The sequence below is a fragment of the Salmo salar genome, chromosome ssa06 (assembly GCF_905237065.1).
Source record: "Salmo salar chromosome ssa06, Ssal_v3.1, whole genome shotgun sequence".
In the NCBI taxonomy this organism is placed as follows: Eukaryota; Metazoa; Chordata; class Actinopteri; order Salmoniformes; family Salmonidae; genus Salmo; species Salmo salar.
In genome coordinates, this window is record NC_059447.1 from 47353639 (window position 1) to 47380810 (window position 27172).

A 27172-nucleotide genomic window follows, 5' to 3' on the forward strand; every position below is an offset into this window, starting at 1 on the left:
TACCACAGATGTCTCATGTTTTGAGGGAGTATGCAATTGGCATGGTGACTGCAGGAATGTCCACCAGAGCTGTTGCCAAAGAATTTAATGTTAATTTCTCTACCATAGGCCGCCTCCAAAGTCGTTTTAGAGAATTTAGCAGTACGTCCAACTGGCCTCGCAGACTATGTATGGTGTCGTGTGGGCGAGCGGATTGCTGATGTCACCATTGTGGCGGTCGGGTTATGGTATGGACAGGCATAAGCTATGGACAATGAACACAATTGCATTTTATCTATGCGAATTTTAACGCACAGAGATACCGTGACGAGATCCTGAAGCCCATTCTGAGGCAACATTTTTTTTTTAAGGTATCAAATCACATTTTATTGGTCGCATACACATATTTAGCAGATGTTATTGCGGGTGTAGCGAAACGCTTGTCTGCAAAGTTGCTTAGGAGCTAGAAGCAGAGCTTCCATGTCTGTCGGTGCCATCTTACTTTTACATTTTTTTTGTGAACAACAGATGCATATCTGTATTCCCAGTCATGTGAAATCCATAAATTAGGGCCTAAGGAATTTATTTCAATTGACTGATTTCCTTATAACTTAGTAAAATCTTGTTGCGTTTATATTTTTTGTTCAGTATAATAAGTATAATAACGATTCCATTTGGTGCCAAACCATGCTAAAAACTATGGGTTGTTTCAAAAGCTGAATTATGGTAACACTTTGGTTATCTTGAGAGGAGTAGAACGCAACTCGTCCCCCCTCCCCCCCCAAAAAACTGCTTAAGGGACGGTTCATGCAGAGAAATGGTAGCTAGAGCCAAAGTAGTGCATAGATGCTCCTAGTGGGCCACGTCGCTCAACACTACATTTCCCGACATGCATATCTGTAAATGGGAGGGGACGATTTTGTTTGAGCGCGGGTAGATTTTTAAAATAAATATGGCGGATATTCATTCTGGAAAGCAATCGGAAAGGTTTGTATCTTTTTTAGTTAATAACGTTTCTGAAAGTTTTCCTGAAGTTCACTTGTTTGCTGTGAAGAATTGGGTGGAATTAGCGCGCTATCTCAGAGGGTCGTATTTTGTTTCACATCAAAGGAGGAGCTTGCTAACGTTAACTTCCGACCTCTGCCCGGGTAACGTTAGCTACTAGCTAACACCGGCAACACCCCCTATTTTAAAGTAGTCCTAGTGGTAGCCACGTCTATAGACCGCTAACTAGCCATTTCAACATAAACTATGCTCATGTGGTTATGTTCATCTTTCTCTCTTTTTCCATTGACGTCATCAGCAGCTGCGACAGCTCTGCTGAGCACCAGAAGAAGGTAAGACAATCAACAACTGATTGTGTTGTGGTCTAAGCGGTTTTGGTTGCACATAAGGGCCAATATACATAATATAACCTTACTAAAATGGTAGCTAGCTGATGAAGTTAGCATAGCACTGACGATAACATACGAATGATCTAAAAGCCCACTTTGTCTGTTGATCAAGGCCCACGATGAAGAAAAGCCTCAGCGGGGACTCAAAAGAGTTTGCCCTGGGAGTCCAAGCCCAGCAGCTCCTCACCCCAAATCTCCCTGCAGACACACTCCTGCCTCCACCAACATCCAGATGTCAGAAACAACAGAGGTACAGATGGAGCCGTGTTTTGGAGAAGAGGGGCATCAAAGGGATCCTGAGGGGGGTGTTCTAACAGAGGGTCGGTCGTTGAGCCCCAGCAGCGCGCGAAGGAAATCCTGGAGGAGGTCGACCAGGGACCGACGCTCTCTCCCTTCCCTCCCCAACACCTCCCAGAGTGAGACCCGAGTCCCATATTTTTCAATATCGACAACATTGGCTGTGGTGTCTGGGATGAGTGACACTAGCCAGAGCGTCTGGTAGGATAGAGAGTATTGTTTACGTCTTCTTGAGCCGTAAAACATATACTCTTTCCAAGCTATGGCTAGAGTCAGCCACCTATCCCAGGTTGACCCTTAAAAACAATGAATGGCAGTACGAGACGGAAGCCCCAATTGTGCCAAGTGATTTACAAAATGCGCTCTTGTAACCTGTAAATGCTAAGCTTCTGTCTAAATGCCTCTTATCCAGCTATATGCAGGTCAATCAGCCAATCCCTACCAGAGGAGGAGAGGCTAGAGAAACTGATGGAGGCTTCTATGAGGGTATGTTTAAGTGATTGCAATTCGCTAGTGTCTGTGTGTTTTGAAAGTCAGGCTAACTTCAACCTGGAGGTTATTTCAATGTCTGTGATCCTGGCTGACAATTTAGCTGTCTTTGTGTCCCATCTCTCTCCTGTTTGTCTCCAGCTGGCAGTCAAGAAGTTACAAGACTCACTGAGCATGACACCCAACGGCAGTTTAGAGTCACTTCAGACGCAAGGTTGGTAGGATCCTGGTACGTCTATCAAATAAGTAATGGTTTTGGATTGTAACATCCAGCAAAAAAAACATCCAATGTTTACTTCTGCCCCCTACCGGTTCGGTGCTGTATTTTGAATGGAGCTTAAGTTGTGTGCCTTGCAGTAGGCATACAGTGCATTCGGACGGTATTCAGACCCTTCCATTTTTCCACATTTTGTTACGTTACAGCCTTATTCTAAAATCTATAAAATATTTTAAATCATCAATCTACACACAATACCCCATAATGACAAAGTGAAACCAGGTTTTTAGAAAAAGCTTATTTACATAAGTATTCAGGCCCTTTGCTATGAGACTCAAAATTCAGCTAAGGTGCATCCTGTTTCCATTGGTCATCCTTGAAATGTTTAACTTTATTGGAGTCCACCTGTGGTAAATCCAAATCATGTCCAATCAATTGAAAAGGCACACACCTGTTTATATAAGATCCCACAGTTGACAGTGCATGTCAGATCAAAAACCAAGCCGTGAGGTTGAAGGAATTGTCCGTAGAGCTCTGAGACAGGATTGTGTCGAGGCAAAGCTCTGGGGAAGGGTACCAAAAATTGTCTGCAACATTGAAGGTCCCCAAGAACACTGTGGCCTCCATTCTTAAATGGGTGAAGTTTGGAACCACCAGGACTCTTCCTAGAGCTGGCCGGCCGGCCAAACTGAGCAATTGGGGGAGAAGGGCCTTAGTCAAGGAGGTGACCAAGAACCCGATGGTCACTCTGATAGAGTTCCTCTGTGGAGATGGGAGAACCTTCCAGAAGGACAACCATCTCTGCAGCACTCCACCAATCAGGCCTTTTTGGTAGAGTGGCCAGATGGAAGCCACTCATCAGTAAAAGGTACATGACAGTTTGCCAAAAGGCACCTAAGGACTCTGTGCGTGAGAAACAAGATTCTCTGGTCTGATGAAACCCAGACTGAACTATTTGACCTGAATGCAAAGTGTAACTTCTGGATTCCACCTGGCACCATCCCAATGAAGCGTGGTGGTGGCAGCTTCATGCTGTTGGGATGTTTTTCAGCCGCAAGGACTGGGAGACCAGTCAGGATCGAGGGAATAATGAACGGAGCAAAGTACAGAGAGATCCTTGATGAAAACCTGCTCAAGACCTCCAACTGGGGTGAAGGTTCACCTTCCCACTGGACCCTAAGTACACAGCCAAGATAATGCGGCTTTTGGGCAAGTCTCAATGTCCTTGAGTGGCCCAGACTTGAACCCAACAGCACATCTCTGGAGAGACCTGAAAAAATAGCTGTGCAGCGACACTCACCATCCAGCCTGACGGAGCTTGAGAGGATCTGCAGAGAAGAATGGGAGAAACTCCCCAAATACAGGTGTGCCAAGCTTGTAGCGTCATACCCAAGAAGACTCTAGGCTCTCTAATTGCTGCCAAAGGTGCTTCAACAAAGTACTGAGAAAAGGGTCTGAGTACTTATGTTAATGTCTTTATTTTTTAGCAAACAATTCTACAAACTTGTTTTTGCTCTGTTTGTGTATAGATTGATTGGGGGGGACAACTTAACTAATTTTAAAATAAGGCTGTAACGGAAGAAGTTGTTGAAAAAGTTAAGGTCTGTATAGTTTCCGAATTCACTTTAAGTGTTGTCTAATAATGTAAAAAATTCGTAACTACCATTTTCTCCCCTGTCTCAGTGGAGGCAGTACAGAAGGGGTGGTGTTGCCTGGCCAAAGACCGACGCAGTGAGCCGCAGTGTCAGCAACCTCCCACTAGCACAGCCAGGTAATGTTGTCTCGTCACAGCCCTCAACCTCATTTTGTTCACTGACTTAACGTCTTTAAACATACTTACATTTTTCCTGAGCAGTCTCTTTTACCCTTATTATTCCAGCACTGATTTTCTTTCTTCCTGATCCTTTAACATGACAAAAATGGAGCCGGGATGATCCGAGTATCGTGGCAAGGAAACAAAACAGGAAACAGATTTAACTTCTTTCGGAAAACAACCCTAATGTTGGAAACAAGCAGCATCATGTCATCCAGAGTTCTCCCCCACCAAGCTATAGCACACAATATTTGACATACAGCAGGTTTTTAAAGGAAGGCTTTTCGTTTTTGGCATGGAAAATATATTGCGATACTGGTATCGGCACAGCCCTAGAGGAAAAAGGGCTGTCATTCATCTGTATTGTCCTTTATTTCTAGTTCAGCCCTTTCTGTATTCATTCAGTCATCTGTTATGGTTCCCTTTTCACTTTCTCTTTCTCGCTAGTGACACTGCAATGCAGAACACCATGGAGCAGACCAGGAAGGCTATACACAGGTAACTGACTTCCTCATCACTGTGTGTGTGTGCCTGTAGTGAATAAATATTGTCTATTTTTATTCCACCTGTGTGATTTCAGGCTGCAGGCTGAGAGGGCATCTTGGGAGTCCCTGTTAGACAAGCACCGGAGTAAAGCTGAAGAATTGGCCAGGTGAGCACATTCTCTCACACACACACAAATTACATGCACTTGTTCACTCTCGTTCTGCACTCACCATGCTCCAAGTGTCAGGTTGTCAAAGTGATTTTCTTCTCATGTGCCTGGTGCTTCAGTCCAATTTGGGCATTAGCCAAAGTCAGCTATCAATACCCAGGCCTGGTATTCATACTTTGAAAAGGTGTTGATAAAGTACGACTGGAGTTTATATATAAATGCCTGGAATATTTCAATTTTTGGAGAATCTCTTTTTATAAAATGTGTTAAAGATATGTATAGTAACCCTATGTGTAAAATAGTAAATAATGCCTACTTCTCAGGAAGTTTTAAACTGTCAAGAGGAGTATAACAAGGTTGTCCACTATCAACATATCTATTTATTATTGCCACTGAAATGTTAGCTGTTAAAATTTTAGATCCAACAATAATATTAAGGGGTTAGTAATCCAGGGCTTGAAAACAAAGGTCATGTTTCCTATTAAATCCACAATTTGGATCCCTCCACAGCCTCATAGAGGATCTATGTTAAGAAAAAGTATATCTGGATTAAAACCAAATTATGATTGAGCACAATTTTTTTTAACTTTTACATTACTATGTAGTTTACCAATAAAATGGTCTGATGGGGATTTGGACATACTCGGTATATATGTCCTGAAAGAAAGAAAATGATCTCACTCAATATCTTTTTAATAGAAAGTTAGCAAAAATATAGATAATATCTTGCTACCATGATAAGGATAACACCTGTCTATTTCTGGAATAATCACCCAGATTAACTCTTCAGTCATATCCCAGTTTACCTATTTGCTTATGGTCTTGCCTACACCTAGAGACCTGCTTTTTGTTAAATTATATGGCCAAAAAATATTACATTTTATTTGGAATGACAAGCCAGACAAAATTAATCCACCAGAAAAGACCAATCATAAAACAAATATTGTGGTTCAACTTAAATATACTAATTGATTAAAAACCTTTTTCAATAAAATGTTTTAAGTTAAATTTACAAAGATTATAGAATAAATAGGACTGGTGGAGTTGTCGCACATACAGCTAACAAAAATATATGGAAATGTCTGCTCTACCCAAAATTACAACTAACTAATTGCAGCATTTCTGCAAAAATGGAAGAGGCAAGTGGAAGGGAATAAGTAAGGAACTAGTCTGTCGATCCTGCATTAAAGAACGTTGTGTTAAATAAAAAATATACCAGTTTCAGTTAAGGACCCCAAAATTCACATCTGTGCCATATAGGTTACTAAATAGTTGGGAAGAGATTATTTTTTATTTTTTTATGTACCGGTTCCATGGCACAAGGTTTAAAAACTGATACACAACAAAAATCTTACAACCAATAGAATCTTATACATGCATGCCGGATAAAAAACGTACCCGATTTAAACTGGTTACTACTCTTGCCCAGAAACGAGAATATGCATATAATTAGTAGATTTGGATAGAAAACACTCTAAATTTTCTAAAACTGTTTGAATGGTGTCTGTGAGTATAACAGAACTCATATGGCAGGCCAAAACCTGAGAAGATTCCATACAGGAAGTGCCCTGTCTGACAATTTGTTCTCCTTCTGTGGCATCTCTATCAAAAATACAGCATCTCTGCTGTAACGTGACATTTTCTAAGGCTTCCATTGGCTCTCAGAAGGCGCCAGAAAGTGGAATGACGTCTCTGGGCGAAAAACAGCAGGAGTTTTTGTGAGTGGTCAGGCAGGGAACAATGACACTGGAGATGCGCGTCCACGAGAAGACTCCATGTTTTTCTTTCTCTCTTTGAATGAATACAACGTTGCCCGGTTGGAATATTATCGCTATTTTACGAGAAAAATCGCATAAAAATTTATTTTAAACAGCGTTTGACATGCTTCGAAGTACGGTAATGGAATATTTTTGAAAAAATTGTCACGAAATGCGCTCGCGCGTCACCCTTCGGATACTGACCTGAACGCACAAATAAAACGGAGCTATTTCAATATAACTATGGATTATTTGGAACCAAAACAACATTGTTGTTCAAGCGTCCCACCTTGCCCAGGGAGGTTAACAAACTACAGTTTTGGTAAGTCGGTTAGGACATCTACTTTGTGCATGACACAAGTAATGTTTCCAACAATTGTTTACAGACAGATTATTTCACTTAACTCACTGTATTACACTTCCAGTGGGTCAGAAGTTTACATACACTAAGTTGACTCTGCCTTTTAAACAGCTTGTAAAATTCCATAAAATGTCATGGCTTTAGAAGCTTCTGATAGGCTGACATCATTTGAGTCAATTGGAGGTGTACCTGTGGATGTATTCCAAGGCCTACCTTCAAACTCAGTGCCCCTCTGTTTGACATCATGGGAAAATCAAAATAAATCAGCCAAGACCTCAGAAAAACAATTGTAGACCTCCACAAGTCTGGTTCATTCTTGGGAGCAATTTCCAAATGCCTGAAGGTACCACGTTCATCTGTATAAACAATAGTACGGAAGTATAAACACCATGGGACCATGCATCCGTCATACCTCTCAGGAAGGAGACGTGTTCTGTCTCCTAGAGCTTAACGTACTTTGGTGCGAGAAGTGCAAATCAATCCCAGAACAACTGCAAAGGACCTTGTGAAGATGCTGGAGGAGACAGGTACAATAGTATCTATATTCACAGTAAAACGAGTTCTATATCGACATAACCTGAAAGGCCACTCAGCAAGGAAGAAGCAACTGCTCCAAAACCGCTATAGAAAAGCCAGACTACGGTTAGCAACTGCACATGGGGACAAAGATCGTACTTCTTGGAGAAATGTCCTCTGGTCGTATGAAACAAAAATGGAACTGTCTGGCCATAATGACCGTCATTATGTTTGGAGGAAAAGGGAGATGCTTGCAAGCCGAAGAACACCATCCCAACTGTGAAGTACAGGGGTGGCAGCATCATGTTGTGGAGATGCTTTGCTGCAGGAGGGACTGGTGCACTTCACAAAATAGATGGCATCATGAAGGGAAATTATGTGTATATATTGAAGCAACATCTCAAGACATCAGTCAGGAAGTTGAAGCTTGGTCACAAATGGGTCTTCCAATTTTGTGTGTGTGTGTAAGCTGGAAGTAGAAGCCTAAGTGCTGTTCGGTAGTTTACTGCAATTAAGGGAGGGTTAGTCGAAAAATTAATGAAGGAAAATATATTTTTAAAAGGCTGTGTATACATACATACAGTACCAGTCATACCTTTGGACACACCTACTCCATTCCAGGCTTTCTTTGTTTATTTTTACTATTTTCTACATTGTAGAATAATAGTGAAGACATCAACTAGTGATGCACCGATATGACAATTTTGGCATATACTGATATCCAATATTTTCCTTGCCAAAAAAACACATACCGATTTTAAATGTTTTATTTTTATAAAAACTTTTAGCAGCCTTTTAAGCATTCTAGTACAGTTAAATAGTTAACACACACATGGAGGAAGCGGCCTCAGGCACTGCATCTCAATTAGAGGTCGACCGATTTAATTGGCATGGCCGATTTTAATTATTTTTTTTTTTTTTAATTAATTAATTAATTTTATTTTTTTGTATTTTTTTATATATTTTTTTTAAATTAGGGCCGATTTCAAGTTTTTATAACAATCAGTAATCGGCATTTTTGGACGCCGGTTACGTTGCACCCCACGAGGAGACTGCGTGGCAGGCTGACCACCTGTTACGCGAGTGCAGCAAGGAGCCAAGGTAAGTTGCTAGCTAGCATTAAACTTATAAAAAAACAATCAATCTTCACGTAATCACTAGTTAACGACACATGGTTGATGATACTACTAGGTTAACTAGCTTGTCCTGCGTTGCAAATCATCAATGCGGTGCCTGTTAATTTATCATCGAATCACAGCCTACTTCGCCAAACGGGTGATGATTTAACAAGCGCAGTCACGAAAAAAGCACTGTTGTTGCACCAATGTACCTAACCATAAACATCAATACACAAGTGTAATATATATTTTTTTAACTTGCATATTTAGTTAAAAATTCATTTTAGCAGGCAATATTAAGTAGGGAAATTGTGTCACTTCTCTTGCGTTCTGTGCAAGCAGAGTCAGGGTATATACAGCAGTTGGGCCACCTGGCGATCTGTGAAGATCATTTCTTCCTAACAAAGACCGTAATTAATTTGCCAGAATTATGACATAACATTGAAGGTTGTGCAATATTTAGACTTATGGATGCCACCCGTTCGATTTAAAATACAGAACGGTTCCGTATTTCACTGAAAGAATAAACATTTTGTTTTCGAAATGGTCGTTTCCGGGTTTCACCTAAGGCTCATATTTTTGTGTGTTACATTATAATTAAGTCTATGATTTGATAGAGCAGTCTGAGCGGTGGTAGGCAGCAGCAGGCTCGTAAGCATTCATTCAAACAGCACTTTCCTGCTTTTGCCAGCAGCCTTCAGTGCTTGAATACAGCGACTTTATGACTTCAAGCCTATCAACTCCTGAGATTAGACTGGCAATATTATAGTGCCTATAAGAACATCCAATAGTCAAAGGTATATGATATACAAATGGTGTAGAGAGAAATAGTCCTATAACTACAACCTAAAACTTCTTAAATGAGAATATTGAAGACTCGTGTTAAAAGGAACCACCAGCTATCATATGTTCTGAGCAAAGAATTTAAAAGTTAGCTTTTTTTACATGGCACATATTGCACTTTTACTTTCTTCTCCAACACAGTTTTTGCTTTATTTAAACCAAATTGAACATGTTTCATTATTTATTGGACACAATTGATTTTATATATGTATTATATTACGTTGTGTTCATTCAGTATTGTTGTAATTGTCATTATTACAGATATGTAATATAAATCGTCCGATTAATCGGTATCGGCTTTTTTTTGGGTCCTCCAATAATCGGTATCGGTCTTGTAAAATCATAATCGGTCGACTTCTAATCTCAATTCAAGAGGAATCACTACGTCACCTGGTTCAAATACAGGCTGTATCACATCCGGCCGTGATTGGGAATCCCGTAGAGCGGCGCACAATTGGCCCAGCATCGTCCGGGTTTGACCTGGGTATGCCGTCCATTATAAATAACAATTTGTTCTTAACTGACTTGCCTATTTAAATAAATAAGGTTACACACACACCACACTGACCAAAAAAGTTATTCTGTTGGCATTTACGTATGTCCCCATTACCAGTAAAACATAATCAAAACCTATTTCTTTCACTTGTTGGGCTGTTTCGTTGTTCATTTGTTAAGTCGTTTCATTCTCAATCAGGATTTCTAATGAACGCCATTTGGGTCTTTGCTTGTCAAATCAGCTTGTTGACCAATCAGGACCTGAATCAGCACGTCACATAATTTAACGAGTTCATAATTTTTTTAAATTTAGTTATTTCACATTGATTACACTCACTGGTATTTCATATCACAACGATTCGTTGCGACGTATGCTATGATGCTGGTAAAGTTGTCTCGCTCACCTACGGTGCTGGTCATAAAAAATAAAATAAAAAAGCTAGCAAGGTCATGGATGCAAACAATGTTCTTCCCCAAAAACATAGCAAAACGACATTTGTTTCAGTAGTTATAGTTAGCTAGCTAGCTATATAGCTAGGTGTCATCTAAAATAACCCTAATTTATAAGACAGTTCTTATTTGATTTATGGTGGTCGGACCCATCTATGTGAAGCTAGCCACAATAAGGATTTGCCACAATAGTGGACTTTGCGGTTAGCCTTCAAAATAAGTGTCATTGACAGTGATGCAAATTAATACAATTATGCCATAATTGAATGCATCATGCTAAACGTGGTTGGAATGTTTTATATAAAATCAACAAAAGATAATTTTGTTAAGTTAAAGTTGACATCTGTTGAAATCACATTGAAGGAATCCAAGATGGCGTTGCAGTCAGACGTCTTTGTCTTGTCTCGTCCCATGTATATATCTTTTTCTTCGCATTTTTTAAAATATTTTTCCTAAACCTCAACTTCAAAATACTCTCCTGCAACCCGCCTCACCCAATGTGGTTTGGATCTGTTTTTTTGTTTTCTAAACTATTTCTATTTACTTTCTAACTGGAATACCTCAACTGAAGCTAGCTAGCTTATCAGCTATCAGTCAGCAAACCACTGCTAGCGGTCATCAGCTAACCTTTAGCTCAGAAAGCTCTCGCCAGTTCGTACAACGTGTTTCAAACGAGCATACCGGACCTATTTTTCTCTCCATATCCCCAGATTCCTACCGCAAACTCTGAACCTTTTCATCTGATTCATTGCAGCTAGCTAACCGCAACGTGACTGGAATACCGACATAATCTGCCGAGGATCCCAACAGGTCCCTCAGGCGCGACGTCCCCTGAAGGCCCATTCTGCTAACCGTGGCCTGCTAGCTATCTAGAGCATATTGGACTGTTAGCTGATCCATCGGCCAGTTACTTGGACCACTATACCCATTTTGACAATTGGACTTGGACCCCTCTGGTACTTTGAACCCTACTAATTCCACGACTGGTCTATCGACGTCACCGCTCGAGGAGGCAAAAACATACTTTCCCCCATCGCGACGTCCCTCTAAGGCCCTTCTGCTAGCTTGCTAGCCCCGGCCTGCTAACTGTCTGAATCAACGTGCCCCCAGCCAGCCAGCCCAACCACTCACTGGACCCATACGATCACTTGGCTACGCATGCCTCTCCCTAATATCAATATGCCTTGTCCATTACTGTCCTGGTTAGTGATTACTGTCTTATTTCACTGTAGAGCCTCTAGCCCTGCTCAGTATGCCTTAATCAACCATGTTGTTCCACCTCCCACATATGCGATGACATCACCTGGTTTAAACGTCTCTAGAGACTTTCTCTCTTAATTACTCAATGCCTAGGTTTACCTCCAATGTACTCTCTTCCTACCATACCTTTCTGTACATTATGCCTTGAATCTATGCTATCGTGCCCAGAAACCTGCTCCCTTTACTCTCGGTTCCGAACTTGCTAGACGGCCAGTCTTATAGACTTTAGCCGTACCCTTATCCTACTTATCCTCTGTTCCCCTGGTGATGTAGGGGTTAATCCAGGACCTGCAGTGCCTAGCTCCAGTCCTACTCCCCAGGTGCTCTCATTTGTTGACTTCTGTAACCGTAAAAGCCTTGGTTTCATGCATCTTAACATTAGAAGCCTACTCTCTAAGTTTGCTTTATTCACTGCTTTAGCGCATTCTGCCAACCCGGATGTCTTAGCCATGTCTGAATCCTGGCTTAGGAAAACCACCAAAAACCCTGAAATTTCCATCCCTAACTATAACATTTTCCGCCAAGATAGAACTGCCAAAGGGGGCGGTGTTGCAATCTACTGCAGAGAGAGCCTGCAGAGTTCTATCTTACTATCCAGGTCTGTACCAAAACAGTTCGAGCTTCTACTCCTAAAAATTCACCTTTTCAGAAACGAGTCTCACCGTTGCCGCTTGCTATAGACCACCCTCTGCCCCCAGCTGTGCCCTGGACACCATATGTGAATTGATTGCCCCCCATCTATTTTCTGAGCTCGTGCTGCTAGGTGACCGAAACTGGGACATGCTTAACACCCCGGCCATCCTACAATCTAAGCTTGATGCCCTCAAACTCACACAAATTATCAGTGAGTCTACCAGGTACAACCCCAAATCTGTAAACACGGGCACCCTTATAGATATCATCCTAACTAACTCGCCCTCCAAATACATCTCTGCTGTTTTCAACCAAGATCTCAGCCTCATTGCCTGCATCCGTAATGGGTCTGCGGTCAAACGACCACCCCTCATCACTGTCAAACGCTCCCTAAAGCACTTCAGCGAACAGGCCTTTCTAATCGACCTGGCCGGGGTATCCTGGAAGGATATTGACCTCATCCCGTCAGTAGAGGATGCCTGGTTATTCTTAAAGTGCCTTCCTCACCATCTTAAAAGAAGCATGCTCCATTCAAAAAATGTTGAACCAGGAATAGATATAGCTCTTGGTTCACTCCAGACCTGTCTGCCCTTGACCAGCACAAAAACATCCTGTGGCGTTCTGCATTAGCATCGAATAGCCCCTGTGATATGCAACTTTTCAGGGAAGTCAGGGACCAGGCAGTTAGGAAAGCTAAGGCTAGCTTTTTCAAACAGAAATTTGCATCCTGTAGTACAAACTCAAAGTTCTGGGACACTAAAGTCCATGGAGAATAAGGGCACCTCCTCCCAGCTGTCCACTACACTGAGGCTAGGAAACACTGTCACTACCGATAAATCTACAATAATTGAGAATTTCAATAAGCATTTTCTACGGCTGACCATGTTTTCCACCTTGCTACCCCTACCCCGGTCAACAGCCCTGCGCTCCCCACAGCAACTCGCCCAAACCTCCCCCACTTCTTAACCCAAATCCAGATAGCTGATGTTCTGAAAGAGCAGCAAAATCTGGACCCCTACAAATCAGCCGGGCTAGACAATCTGGACCCTCTCATTCTAAAATGATCTGCCGAAATTGTTGCAACCCCTATTACTAGACTGTTCAACCTCTTTCGTATCGTCCGAGATTCCCATAGATTGGAAAGCTGCCGCTTGGAAAGTCTCCCCCTCTTCAAAGGGGGAGACACTCTAGACCCAAACTGCTACACACCTATATCTATTCTACCCAGCCTTTCTAAGGTCTTTGAAAGCCAAGTTAACAAACAGATTACCCACCATTTCGAATCTCACCGTACCTTCTCCGCTATGCAATCTGGTTTCAGAGCTGGTCATGGGTGCACCTCAGCCACGCTCAAGGTCCTAAACGATATCAAAACCACCGTCGATAAGATACATTACTGTGCAGCCGTATTCATCGACTCTGTCAATCACAACATTCTTATTGGCAGACTCCACAGCCTTGGTTTCTCAAATGATTGCCTCGCTTGGTTCACCAACTACTTCTCCGATAGAGTTCAGTAGGTCAAATCGGAGGGCCTGTTGTCTGGACCTCTGGCAGTCTCTATGGGGGTGCCACAGGGTTCAATTCTCGGGCCGACTCTTCTCTGTATACATCAATGATGTCGCTCTCGCTGCTGGTGATTCTTTGATCCACCTTTACGCAGACGACACCATTCTGTATACCTCTGGCCCTTTGTTGGACACTGTGTTAACTAACCTCCAGATGAGCTTCAATGCCATACAACTCTCCTTCCGTGGCCTCCAACTGCTCTTAAATGCATGCTCTTCAACCGATCGCTGCCCGCTCGTCCAGCATCACTACTCTGGACGGTTCTGACTTAGAATATGTGGACAACTACAAATACCTAGGTCTCTGGTTAGACTGAAAGCTCTCCTTCCAGACTCACATTAAACTTCTCCAATCCAAAATTAATTCTAGAATCGGCTTCCTATTTCACAACAAAGCATCCTTCACTCATGCTGCCAAACATACCCTCGTAAAACTGACCATCCTACCGATCCTTGACTTTGGTGATGTCATTTACAAAATAGCCTCCAACACTACTCAACAACGGGGGACCAGTACGGAGAAAAATGTATGCATTCACTACTGTAAGTCGCTCTGGATAAGAGCGTCTGCTAAATGACTAAAATGTAAAAACAAATTGAATGCAGTCTATCACAGTGCCATCCGTTTTGTCACCAACGCCCCATATGCGACCTGTGTGCTCTCGTTGGCCGGCCCTCACTTCATACTTGTCACCAAACCCACTGCCTCCAGGTCATCTACAAGTCTGCTAGGTAAAGCCCCGCGTTCTCAGCTCACTGGTCACCATAGCAGCACCCACCCGTAGCACGTGCTCCAGCAGGTATATCTCACTGGTCACCTCCAAAGCCAATTCTTCCTTTGGCACTCTCCTTCCAGTTCTCCACTGCCAATGACTGGAACGAACTGCAAAAATCTCTGAAGCTGGAGACTCTTACCTCCCTCACTAGCTTTAAGCACCAGCTGTCAGAGCAGCTCACAGATCACTGTACCTGTACATAGCTCATCTGTAAATAGCCCATCCAATCTACCTCTTCCCCATACTGTATTTATTCATTTTGCACCCCAGTATCTCAACTTGCACGTTCATCTTCTGCACATCCTACCATTCCGGTGTTTAATTGCTATATTGTAATTACTTTGCCACCATGGCCTATTTATTGCCTTACCTCTCTTATCCTGCCTCATTGGTGCATGCTATATATAGATTTTTCTACTGTATTATTGATTGTATGTTTTGTTTATTCCATGTGTAACTCTGTATGTGTCAAACTGCTTTGCTTTATCTTGGCCAGGTCGCAGTTGCAAATGAGAACTTGTTCTCAACTAGCCTACCTGGTTAAATAAATAAACTGGATGTATTATACTTCAGAATTGCATTGGGGCATACTTATTTCACTATACAGCCTTATCTATGGATTGTGGATCAATGACGGGGTATCAGTCTACTCAGTGACACCCAGAGAACATTAGCGTCCTAGAGCTTATTGCGGGACTCTGAAACAAGTGAATTGAGCCACATTTGTCAACCTATGTGTATTGAACACTATTCCCGAGGGGGAAAACAATACTGCATGGATGTTTTGGAGTCTGATAACTCTGAGGAAGATGCTGGGAAAAAATCTTGGGTATTGCGTAAACTGATACCCCATTTCATTGATCCCCAATCCTTAGGTAAAGCTGTACAGTGCAATATGAATGTCAATACACACAATAGGTTGACTGGGAAGGTGATGTCCCGTAATAAGACCTACAACGCTAATATTTGAGTAAACTCTTCACAGTTGTGTTCTGTGGGTGTCACCGATTTTAGACTGATACCCCATTTCATTGCTTCACAACCTTGTTTAACATTATCTAGTCTAAATATGGCATGATTCCACCAATCGTAACCTTCTGCATCGCTTTCAAATATGTACTTTTATTTTGAAGGCAGTCTGCAAATTCCACTATTGTGCCTAATCCTTATTGTGGCTAGCTTCACAACCCAGTCCGGTCGAGCCTCACTAGCCAGATGAAGCTAGCCGAACAAATAATACCGCGTACGCTATAAAGTATTGTAAACACGTCGTTCGTGGCCTGTTTGCTTTTTGGAAAGTTTTGACAGTGCTACTGATAGTAGTGGTGGCGCTTGGCTTGCACGTGCAAATTCAGAACACACAATTATATAATAGAACTGTTATTTGTCATGTCAAATTAAAAGCTTATTTAACACGTCATAGTGTTATTTGATGTTTATCTTTTTTGACACACAAAGACCCAAATGGCGTTCCATAGTATGTCGTGAAGCTAATAGAAGTGACGCTATTACTGTGTAACTTAACTCCGGTAGGGCGACATCTGAAAAATTGCGCACTTGGTAACGTTAGTGTGTACCTGTGCTCGACCAGTCGCGAAAGCCAACATCACCCATGACAGAGAACATTTTCTTGTCATGGGCAATGAATTTCATTATCTTGGTGTTAATGGGTTTCGCCTTTGAGTTGTCTCGCTGAAGTGTTCTTACGCTTTCAAATGACTGCTCGACTTGTTGACTGCTCGATCCACACAGCAGACATTGTGGGCTAGGTTAGGAATGCTGGGTTGCATGTGTAGCGTTACATTTTATGTGCAGTCATTACGTCATGTATATAGGTATGCACGTCAGCTTTGACATTGGTTTTGCACATTGGCGTTAAACTACACATGTGGCCGATACCGATGTTGGCATTTTAGATAATATCGGCCGATTCCCCTGTTTACCGAATTGTTTTTGTTTTTAAATATTGTGCATCCCTATTAAAAACTATGAAATAACACCTATGTAATCATTTAGTAACCAAAAAAGTGCTTGTTAAATATATTTGAGATTCTTCAAAGTAACCACCCTTTGCCTTGATGACAGCTTTGCAAACTCTTGGCATTTTCTCATCCTGGAATGCATTTTAATTAACAGGTGTGCCTTGTTAAATGTTAATTTGTTTTTCTTTCCTTAATGCGTTTGAGCATTAGCAGTTGTGTTGTGACAAGGTAGCCCTATTTGGTAAAAGACCATGTCCATATTATGGCAAGGACAGCTCAAATAAGCAAAGAGAAACAACAGTCCGTTACTTTAAGACATGAAGGTCAGTCAATCCGGAAAAATGCAATAATTTTCAAAGTACAGTCTCAAAAACCATGAAGCTGGCTCTCATGAGGACCGCCGCAGGAAAGGAAGACCCAGAGTTACCTCTGCTGCAGAGGATAAGTTCATTAGAGTTACCAGCCTCAAGATATTGCAGCCCAAATAAATGCTTTGCAGAGTTCAAGTAACAGACACATCTCAACATCAACTGTTCAGAGGAGACTGCGTGAGTCAGGCCTTCATGGTGGAATTGCTGCAAAGAAACCACTACTCTAAAGGACACCAAGAAGAGACTTGCTTGGACCAAGAAACACGTGCGATGGACATTAGACAGTTGGAAATCTGTCCTTTAGTCTGAGTCCAAATTTGAGATTTTTGGTTCCAACCGGCGTGTCTTTGTGAGACGCGGAGTAGGTGAACGGATGATCTCTGCATGTGTTGTTCCCACCGTGAAGCATGGTGTGGGGGTGCTTTGTTGTTGACACTGTCAGTGATTTTTATGTAGAATTCAAGGCACACTTAACCAGCATGACTACCACAGCATTCTGCAGCAATACGCCATCCCATCTGGTTTGTGCTTAGTGGGACTATAATTTTGTTTTTTCAACAGGACAATGACCCAACACACCTCCAGGCTGTGTAAGGGCTATTTGACCAAGACGGAGAGTGATGGAGTGCTGCATCGGATGACCTGGCCTCCACAATCACCCGACCTTAACAGAATTGAGATGGTTTGGGATGAGTTGGACCGCAGAGTGAAGGATAAGTAGCCAACAAGTGCTCAGCATGCGTGGAAAGTCCTTCAAGACTGTTGGAAAAGCATTCCAGGTGAAGCTTGTTGAGAGAATGCCAAGAGTGCAAAGCTGTCAATGCAAAGGGTGGCTACTTTGAAGAATATAAATATATTTTGATTGGTGTTATTTCATAGTTTTGATGTCTTCACTGTTATTCTACAATGTAGAAAATAGTAAAAAATTGAAAACCCTTGAATGTGTAGGTGTCAACTTTTTGACTGGTACTGTGTGTGTGGTGTGTGTGTGTGTGTAAAATGGATATGGATGGAGCATTGGAAGTTATGCAGACAACTACATTGATGGAAGCTACCATCTATCTGTAATATTAAAGCTGATCTACCCCCAATGATTGTTCAGAATGGCATGATAACGACACAAGAGTTGGCTACAGCCCATTTTAGGACCATGGTTTTTGCCTAGTGTAAATGTGTCGGTATATCTCATCTTCTTTCCCTTTGCAGGCAAGTGGAGCAGTGCCAGGAGAAGGGGGTGATGTTAGACGCTAGCTGCCTGGCCCAGTCCTCACAGAGCCAGCTCATCCAGAACAAACCTGATTACCACAGCCTGCTCTGCAGACAGCAGACTGTACTGTCCACTATGGACATAGTGGTAATATGGACAAACTAGTATTATACCATTTGGGGACGGTTTCTTGGACACATATTAGGCCTAGTCCTAGACTAAAAGCAAGCTCAATGGAGAATCTCTGTCGTAATAGTTTTGTAGTCCAGTATTTGGCTTTGTGTCCAGGAAAAAGGCCTTTTTGGAGTTTATTTAAATGTTCTATTGGGCATATCTTAACTTGCATTTAAGTCAAATTTTCACTTAGTCATGCATTGATGTCAATTTTTTTTGTATTTCACCTTTATTTAAACAGGGAGACCAGATGAGAACAAGTTCTCATTTACAACTACGACCTGGCCAAGATAAAGCAAAGCAGTGCGACACAAACAACACATGGGATAAACAAACGTACAGTCAATAACACAATAGAAAAGTCTATATACAGTGTGTGCAAATGTAGTAAGATTAGGGAGGTAAGGCAATAAATATGCCATATAGTGGTGAAATAATTACAATTTAGCAATTAAACACTGGAGTGATAGATGTGCAGAAGATGAATGTACAAGTAGAGATACTGGGGTGCAAAGGAGCAAAAAATAAATAATATGGGCATCCCCATATAGGTAGTTGGGAGGGCTATTTACAGATGGGCTGTGTACAGGTGCAATGATCGGTAAGCTGCTGTGTTAATGAATCTAACATAAAACGTCCATTAGTAGCCTGAGATAGGGCTAGGCGGTATACTGTATTTTACTATATACTGGTATACTAGCCGTTCACTCACAGTAACTGTGCATGGTCAACGCTGCAGATGCAACAAGATGTTGACAACAATACTGCTTTCCACTTTGCTCATAATGTAAATCCACAAACGTTCTACAATTACACTATTAGTTTGTATCTTAGTGTTTGCAAACAGAGAATTGTGCCTCAAACAAATTGTGTGAGCCGCGAATCGCTAAGCTGGCGAGCTAGCCTGATACCAAAGATTTTTTACAACTAAACCCAGATGGACCAGAGCCTGTCGTTTCCAATGGGAACAGTTGAGTCATAGTGGGCAGAGCCAAGCACGAGCTAGCGAGATCCTATTGGCGCGTTCTAACATGCATCTGCATATTTCCGTAAGGGAGCGCCTACTCTGAAGTGCGCATGTGCAATAACTCAATTCCCCTTTGCACTCCTTCTAAACAATATATATTTTTTTTTTTTACTTTTGCAAAGGGTAGTCCACTCTGTTCATAACAGATTATAGTTTTGGGAACAGAACTGTATTGAGATCAAATGTTCCATTGATGAGAACATTTGTAGAATGTCAGCCAAAATCAATCTAGTTCCATCTTCTCCCACTGCTGGCCAGTGGGCTTCCAGTGAGTGGAAACACCAAGCGGATGCTTCACATTTATATGTCCGGTGGAATATCTATCTGTGCTGATACCAGTGTGTTTGTACAATGGTATATTCTAAATCTGAGAGGAATAGGCAACGCCTGGGATCCCGAGTGGCGCCGCGGTCTGAGGCACTGTATCTCAGTGCTTGAGGCGTCACTACAGACACCCTGGTTCGATTCCAGGCTGTATCACAACTAGTTGTGATGGGGATAGCCGTGATAAGGTGGCGCACAATTGCTCCAGCGTCGTCCGGATTTAGTTGGTGTAGGCCGTCATTGTAAATAAGAATTTGTTCTTAACTGACTTACCAAGTTAAATAAAGTTCCAATTGTAAAACACATTTAATATTTTAGCTCCATCAAGTAAGAGCGCATGAAATGTAACCTCTAATTAGGATCCACTGGAAAACACTGACCAACATTTGGTTCATACCCTGTCACAATAACCCCTCTGGCTTTTTGATTCCTTGTCATGTCAAACACTGTATTCAAAGTGCCCAGTCACTATATTCAACATTTTGGTTGAAGTTTGATTTGTTTTATATTGTTCAACCAAAATGGAGAAAGCCCATTAAAGCACTTAGAATTCATATGTTGCCATGCTAGTCATGCACTACTCATAAAGCATATTTAGAAATTATATATATTTTTTAAAATGTAAATAAAGTATTGTGACATATTTTGGCCATATCGCCTAGCCCGAGCGTTTATTTGCTTCAACCACGGTGCAGCCCTGGCTTTTGTTATAGATGGGTGCATATCGAAGGCCGGTGTTTATTACTGTTCAAGTTGTGAAAAGCTTATATCACCCTCTTAAAATGTGGTTTGCTAGCTATACACGTAATACAAAAAAAATCTGTTCCTCCATAGATGGACACCCAGTGTAAGATGATCAGGGAGCTGCTGTCCATACAGGAACAGTCTCAGCTACTGGTGAAGGAGACAAGCAGGAGATTGGGTAAGGACATGTCTGTCTGGATGGATGGGTGTAGTGGTTCTCAGGGTCGTGTTCAGTAGGGCAGAGCCTTTGCAACAGAAAATTCAAATCTGTTTCAATTTAGGTAGTACCTTCCCCTTTCATTCTGTTTCAAAATGTTTTCTCCCTGCTGAACACTTCTTGGACTTATTAAAGACCTCGTGCAGTCTTTATTTTGATTTTTAAATCATCACTATGTCTAATATATCACTGTTTATTTAATGAAAAATAACTCAGATATTTTTATCATTTTATTCCCTGCGCCTCCTTTGGCTGTTGAAATGTTCAGTCTGATCTTGTGGGTGTTAGGAAGCAAATTTTAAGATATTTGCATACACATCCCTGATAGGATGGTCTAGAGCCTACCCCCTTTCCCAGATGAACAGTCATTGGTCTATTATAGGCAGATGACCTTGTGAAGTCATGATGTGGGCCAAAAGTTCCATCCCACCTGAACGGGCTGAAATTCCAGGCATTTTTTTTCAAACCGCTCTTACAAAAAGGGCATTATCATAATTTTAACAATTTCAGTGTTATTTCGACCTCTGTGTGGAAGAATTTAAAAATTGGAAAATCACATTTTTAACTGTGCTGCCCCTTCAATTGTTTTGAGTTGATTTATGTTTTTATTTAACCTTTATTTAACTAGGCAAGTCAGTTAAGAACAAATTCTTATTTTCAATGACGGCCTACCGGGGAACAGTAGGTTAACTGCCTTGTTCACGGGCAGAACAACCTATTTAAAAAAAAAAATTTTTTTAACCTGGTCAGCTTGGGGATTCGATCTAGCAACCTTCCGGTTACTAGTCCAACGCTCTAACCACTAGGCTACCTGCCGCCTAGTGAGTATATTCTCTTTGTTGTGTTTATTAAATGTATTTGTTGTGATCATGTATTAAGTGTGTACATCTGCTCCTATCAGCGGCTGATGTGGGATTCCAGGATCTCTCCTCTGACCCAGTCAGGGATCTACTGGCAGGACCCGTATCCTCTGTATCAACCAACACATCATCCACTGTATCATTCTAGTACCTCTGTTTTAGGGTTATCACAATACAGTATCATGGTACAACCAAACTAGATTTTTCATGTCAAAAAAAGATAACTAAGCAAACTGAATTCTGGCTTTGTACAAGCAGGACAAAGCACACCTTTAATAGCACAGACTCTATTGTGACCTTTGGTCTCGTCCAGGTTCACTCAGTGAATGACCTATGAGAAAGATCAGTCTGGCTTTTTCTGTATTTCCAGTATTTATGTCATGTCTTAACTCTGTACCCATGGCTCCCTAACTTAGCTGTTTTCTGTGGTGCCTTGTGTGGTTGTGTTTGTAAATAAGTCTCTATGGTATCTTTCTTCATGGGATAAATGTGGATTATTTCAACTATAACTTTCTATCTATTCTAATTCTATTCCACCACTATACTCTTTTAGTCCTCCTAAATGGCACCCCATTCCTTATATAGTGCACTACTTTTGACCATCTGTATAGGTTATAGTGTGCCATTTGGGACGGAGGCCGGTCTCCCTACAAAACGTATGCCGGTCTCCCTACAAAACGTATGCTGTTGGCCACCAGAGGGCGATCTCACCCTTTATTTAAATAGCTAATGAATATTCACCTACAGTAAAAGATGTAGAAAATATTCACTTGCAGTGGATGCATTTTGGAGTTAATTTGTAAGATACCTGCTTTCCTTTATTTTCCTGTACAGTCTTGTCTGTTTTTCTTGTAATTTTTTTTTATGATTTACTTTTTTATTTATTTATTATTAAACAGTAATTATCTGAATTTGTCTTGTATTTTCTGACCATTGAATCAGTTGTTTTAAAACCAGGTCCAATCCTGTATTTGTTTTTAACCCTTCATAAACAAGGAAATGTGAAACATTATTCCATCCCAACTCCTTTGAAACATCTATTGGTTTCAGTGTGTAACAAGGGGAAGTATTCTCTGTACACACAACTTGTTAGTTCTCTCAACACACCCTTGTATCATATGTATAATACTTTACTCCCTGTCCCTTTCTTATCCCTCAATCTTTTCTGTTTTGTCCAGAGATTCAGTCCTCTTTTCTCTCCTCCAGCACTGCTATGTCTTCCTCTGTCCCTTCTCCTGTCCATCAGGGAGGAAGCCCCTCCCCCACCTCATATTGACTCCCTCCCTCTCCTTTCACCGGGTCACTGGCGCAGAACGAAGGCCTGACATTATGCCTATTATGCCTGTTTCATAACCCCCCCCCTTTCTTCCTTTTTCAATCTCATTCACTCTCACATCTTAAGTTTTCTCTCACCATCTTTCATGTTATGAGGTTGAGCCTTGAGCCTTCCTCTTACCAGGAGAAACATGATGAACAACTGAATGTGGCCCCGACGAGGAATATTTCCTCAGAGAAGTTTAACAGTCAATAGGGTTACACTTGCATGAACAGTGTGATGTCTGTTTAAGAAATTGTGTAAAAGGAATCAGACAGGCTCAAGTTCTGACCACCAAATAGGAAAGGTGCCTACTGATTCAAATCACCATGATATTTCATCTTATTTATTGCTGTATTACAAACATATGTATTTTCTGTGGGCTGTTCTTGCAGTGGGGGGGGGTGCATGGTAAGAATGAGAGAAAGGACAGAGGAGGAGTGGGAGAAAAGTGAGGTTGTGACCGTGAGAGCTGGGGAATCACGGAGGGAGGGTGGTGCACGGCAAGAGATTGATTCTTATTTAGATTAAAATAAGGCTGGATGCTTGTGGTATGAGAACGAGAGAGGGCTTCTCCTGCTTACAAATTGAAAGAAGTCAAGTCACATATTCAGGCACTGAAGAAAACAACATTCACAGAATAAACAGGATATAAATAGGAAAATACAGAACTAGATACAACATATGGATTAGCTTATTATTTATTGATCATGTATAGTTTATTTAGATGTGTTGACATCACTGATTAACATTACTCTTACAATATAGAGTTTGCAAATGGACCAAAAATGTACTCAAATAAACAGGGTTAAACGTGATGGTTTCTTGTGACCCATAACAGGCCTGGGCCTACTTCTGATGTGTAAATGCCTGTTGGTTCTGTAAAAATGATTTTCTCCCTGTTAGGCCAGGTCTTTATAAAATCTACCCCCTCTCCCTTCTCTAACTTCAGATTGATTAGGCATAGACTGTAGAAGAGGGATGTGCTGAGCGTCAGCATAATCCACATCCAGTTTTGTCCTGTGCACTCCCCTTCGTGGTGTGCACACCCATCATTCCAGCACAGCAGTCAGCCTTCTCTCCTCCATGTCTATCCAGTCTCCCAATTTATATAGTGGAGCTGCTCTCTCATCTGAGTGATAAATGACAGCAAAATCGTCCACGTTTGCAGAAAAAAAATGAATCTGTGCTGTCCATATTTCTCACACTAAAAGACATAGGAAGTTTCATTCATTGGATGTTTCTGAACACATCCAGTTTAATAGTGGCCTATTTGATGGTCTGATTTGTTCCAATTTGACCGATTTTTTGGTAGATTAATTATGAGAGGCTTCAATATTGGTCCCAGTTACTGTATGATTCAGTCATTGATTTGGTCAATGGGTTGAGCGTGGTGGTAATTCAATCAATTGACAGTTCAGGCTTGAGGTGATCTTGACAGTAAAGAAAGCTTACACTACTAATTACAATTGTGTCAGACTGACACTCAGCCAAGTCCAAACAGTACCCCCTTATTCAAACTCAACCCCTTGATCTGCCCCCTGCAAATGTAGTGTACCACCTGTGCCACTGAGGTCAAGACCTCTTGGCAGTATACTATTGTAGCAGAAGTGCTTCCATGAATATCTTTTGCGTAAATAGGAACCATGCCTGTGACCTGAATGCCTAATTGCCAGCCTGAGCTCAATGGGCTAACACTGTTCAGGGTCATACAGATGACATGGGTCATCTGCATGTCAGGGAAGTGGTTCAAAACAAAAGTCTAAAATAGCCGACTGAAGTTTTTCATGTGGCCCTGGATTAGTTTATATGAAACAGGAACATATTTCAATAAAATGGAAGGAAAATATCTCATCAATACGATCTGACAGCCTAGGGGCGGTGACGCAGTAGCATTATGAATCGAATGCGCGATATTGTATGGTCAGTTTGTTGTGGCTTCGTGAGCAGAAGGGAGGAAACGCTAACCTTTGTCCTGCAAAAATAAAAGAATCAGAGAAAACACACACTCTACTGCAGCCGAGGGTGTAATGGAATTCAACTTGCCGTGGGTGGCCGGTGGGAAATGCCATTATAACTTTCAGCAAACATTTTTTTCCTCAAACGTGATTTTTATGTGGGAGGAGAGTGACTGTCCCAGCTGAGGACCCGTGAAAATACACGGGTGATCATCTTGTTAGCTAACTATTTAGCATGCCAGCGTCGTTGCCTTTTAAACTAGCATTGCCCACTTGCTACATTTTGTTTGGAATTGATCAATCAGTTGCGATACCGATGATGTGATTCTATTTTATCACACATCAACTAGTTAGTTGTGTTTTGAGCTTTAGCATTGTGGTCCTCGATAACATCGTTAGCCACTTTTTTTTTTTAATTAACTTAGCGAGCGTTATTTACTTGCGCCAGCATAGTTGTCTAAATTAACCCACATGTTGCCTGTTATTTGCATAGGTAGTGTTATCAAATTATAGTAATTCTGTTATTTTCTTTACCGATGCCATACGAGTTTGTTTTCTGCACTTGAAGTATCTAGCTAACTGGCTACTTAGCCAGCTAATTTGGTAATTGGCTACACCAGCTAGCGCGAGCTGGTGTTATGTGAACGACGCACACTGGTCCTCGCGCAGCTTTTTCCAGTCTGCGAAAACAATACTCTGTTTTGATAACCCCTTTGAACCACCGCAAGTGTGATTATCGATGTATGCATCTAGCTAGCAAGGTGTTGCCACATTTTGTTTTGTATTTTTTTCGCATTATTTTGAATGCATATTTTATTCGCGGGACAGAACGATTTTCTTGTTTTAGCGTGAGGCGCTGTCTGCCAGCTCCCTACTTAGTGCATGTGTCCGTTGCTTTTTTTCCCCTGTATGTTTCTTAGGTCTACACAGCTAGCTTGCCAGTTGCTTAGCTAGCAGCATTTATTCGCTATAGTAGCTTACCGTGGTTATTGACATCGGCGAGCAGCACAAATCGTTTATGAATGTGGAACTGCTTTGGGATTCTTTTTTTTAGGTTAACTAACGTTAGCTGGCTGTAATTAATTACTCTCAGCCAGTGGCGTATGATTTGCGCTGGGGGTTTCATTGTTAGCTAGCTATCTGGCTAATTGTGTGAATTCGATTGTGAGGAAAGGACCTAGTTTTTTTTTTAAGTAGCTATGGATGATCAGACGCGGATGCTGGCGGGACTCGCCGGACTCGGCGGGTTATCACAAGGCGACGTTGGCGACCCAGATTCGCTTAGGAAACAGCTCGGTCAACCTCAACAAGACATTGGGGATATTCTACAACAGATCATGGCCATCACAGACGAAAGCCTGGACGAGGCGCAGGCCAGGTAAGAAACGTGCTGCAAGGGAAATATGGAGCCAAGATGAGACGATATGTTTTTGTTAATGCTTTCGTCTTGTGTTCTGTTGCTCGCTTGTTGCCTTGTACAGTACAATTATGGCTATTTTTGTTGTGATGGACGCTGCTTTATTCAGTCACTTGTGGTTTGTCAACAACAGAAGATTCCATTATCTGACTAATAATTTAATGGTGGGCTACACGAATAAAAGAAGCAGGCTCCTCACACATACACAGAATATTTCTGTAGCCTAGCCCATTGGTGCCAAACATACGGCCCAGGTGCCATATCCGGCCCGCGAGGGGTCCAATCATGCAGGTGTTTTGTGTAAAATCTTTTTTATTTTTGTGTGGAGGAAAACAGTCAAAATACTTTAAATTACTAAAACAAAATCTTAACTGTGTATAAATGATAATGAAGCTACATTCATACAGTTTCTTGACTGTTTCGAGCTCACAAACAAATCACCAAAATGAAAGCTAAACAGTCAGGGAGCATCAAATTTGGAAAATTATGGCTTTTTTGCCAATTTTGAAGGCAAGGAAGAAGAACATGTTTTCAGTGCAGCTCTCCAGCCCATTCATAGATGCTAACCACCTTTAACGCCTAGTGATGACAGTATCTTCTGGCCAGGGGAGTTAAGAGCCCCACGCATATGCAAAACGGTACCATGCATCGCTTGTGGTACGGTTTTGGAAACATAATGATTGTATCTTTCATAGCAGCAATAAATAATTTAAAAAAAACAAAAGGTTAAATTACCGCACACTTTCTTAAAAAGATTTTAAATTTATTTTTTAAACTGTGCTTTAGGGTTTCCACGGGGCCATATTTCCAAGTTATTGGCTATCAGCGTCTCCAAACACCTGTGTGTAAACAGAAGACTGATGCCACACAAACGTGTTGTCACTGAAAAATACTGAGGCTGCAACTGTTACAACCGGTTAAAGCAGTGTACAGTAAGTGTACATTTAGCATTTGT

The 27172-nt window shown here is 41.5% G+C and overlaps 2 protein-coding genes across 9 annotated transcripts in view; both read left to right on the forward strand.

Moving 5' to 3' along the window:
• Nucleotides 1-872: 872 nt before the first annotated feature.
• Nucleotides 873-22438, forward strand: LOC106607422 (uncharacterized). Of its 4 annotated transcripts, none has more exons than XM_014204354.2 (11): nucleotides 873-966; nucleotides 1283-1316; nucleotides 1486-1789; nucleotides 2083-2156; nucleotides 2301-2373; nucleotides 4060-4147; nucleotides 4637-4687; nucleotides 4770-4841; nucleotides 18181-18328; nucleotides 20541-20628; nucleotides 21569-22438. In XM_014204354.2, exons 1-11 carry the CDS (start codon nucleotides 932-934, stop codon nucleotides 21673-21675), a joined length of 1074 nt encoding a protein of 357 aa, XP_014059829.2. In that variant the 5' UTR covers nucleotides 873-931; the 3' UTR covers nucleotides 21676-22438. The 4 variants fall into 4 exon arrangements, 3 of the variants coding, with proteins under 3 accessions (XP_014059829.2, XP_014059830.2, XP_014059828.2); XM_014204355.2 differs by having other exon boundaries at nucleotides 901-966; nucleotides 1286-1316; XR_006770257.1 differs by lacking the exon at nucleotides 873-966 and adding an exon at nucleotides 18597-18691 and having other exon boundaries at nucleotides 981-1316.
• A 2318-nt stretch (nucleotides 22439-24756) lies between these two features.
• The window catches only part of LOC106607421 (pre-B-cell leukemia transcription factor 1), a 49625-nt gene continuing 47209 nt past the window's right edge, over nucleotides 24757-27172 (forward strand). For 3 of the 5 annotated variants that reach the window (XM_014204347.2, XM_014204348.2, XM_014204349.2), the window contains exon 1: nucleotides 24757-26178. In XM_014204347.2, coding sequence (XP_014059822.1) covers nucleotides 26000-26178 — 179 coding nt within the window. In that variant the 5' untranslated portion in view covers nucleotides 24757-25999. The remainder of the gene's footprint in view (nucleotides 26179-27172) is intronic. The other 2 variants (XM_014204350.2, XM_014204352.2) reach the window with 1 other exon arrangement.

Excerpts from the sequence above, each read along its gene's own strand:
- LOC106607422 (XM_014204353.2), top strand. The coding sequence starts at position 1,245 with ATGTTCATCTTTCTCTCTTTTTCCATTGACGTCATCAGCAGCTGCGAC. Across the intron at positions 2,157-2,300 it reads TGATGGAGGCTTCTATGAGG|CTGGCAGTCAAGAAGTTACA; the intron begins GTATGTTTAAGT and ends GTTTGTCTCCAG. Across the intron at positions 2,374-4,059 it reads AGAGTCACTTCAGACGCAAG|TGGAGGCAGTACAGAAGGGG; the intron begins GTTGGTAGGATC and ends CCCCTGTCTCAG.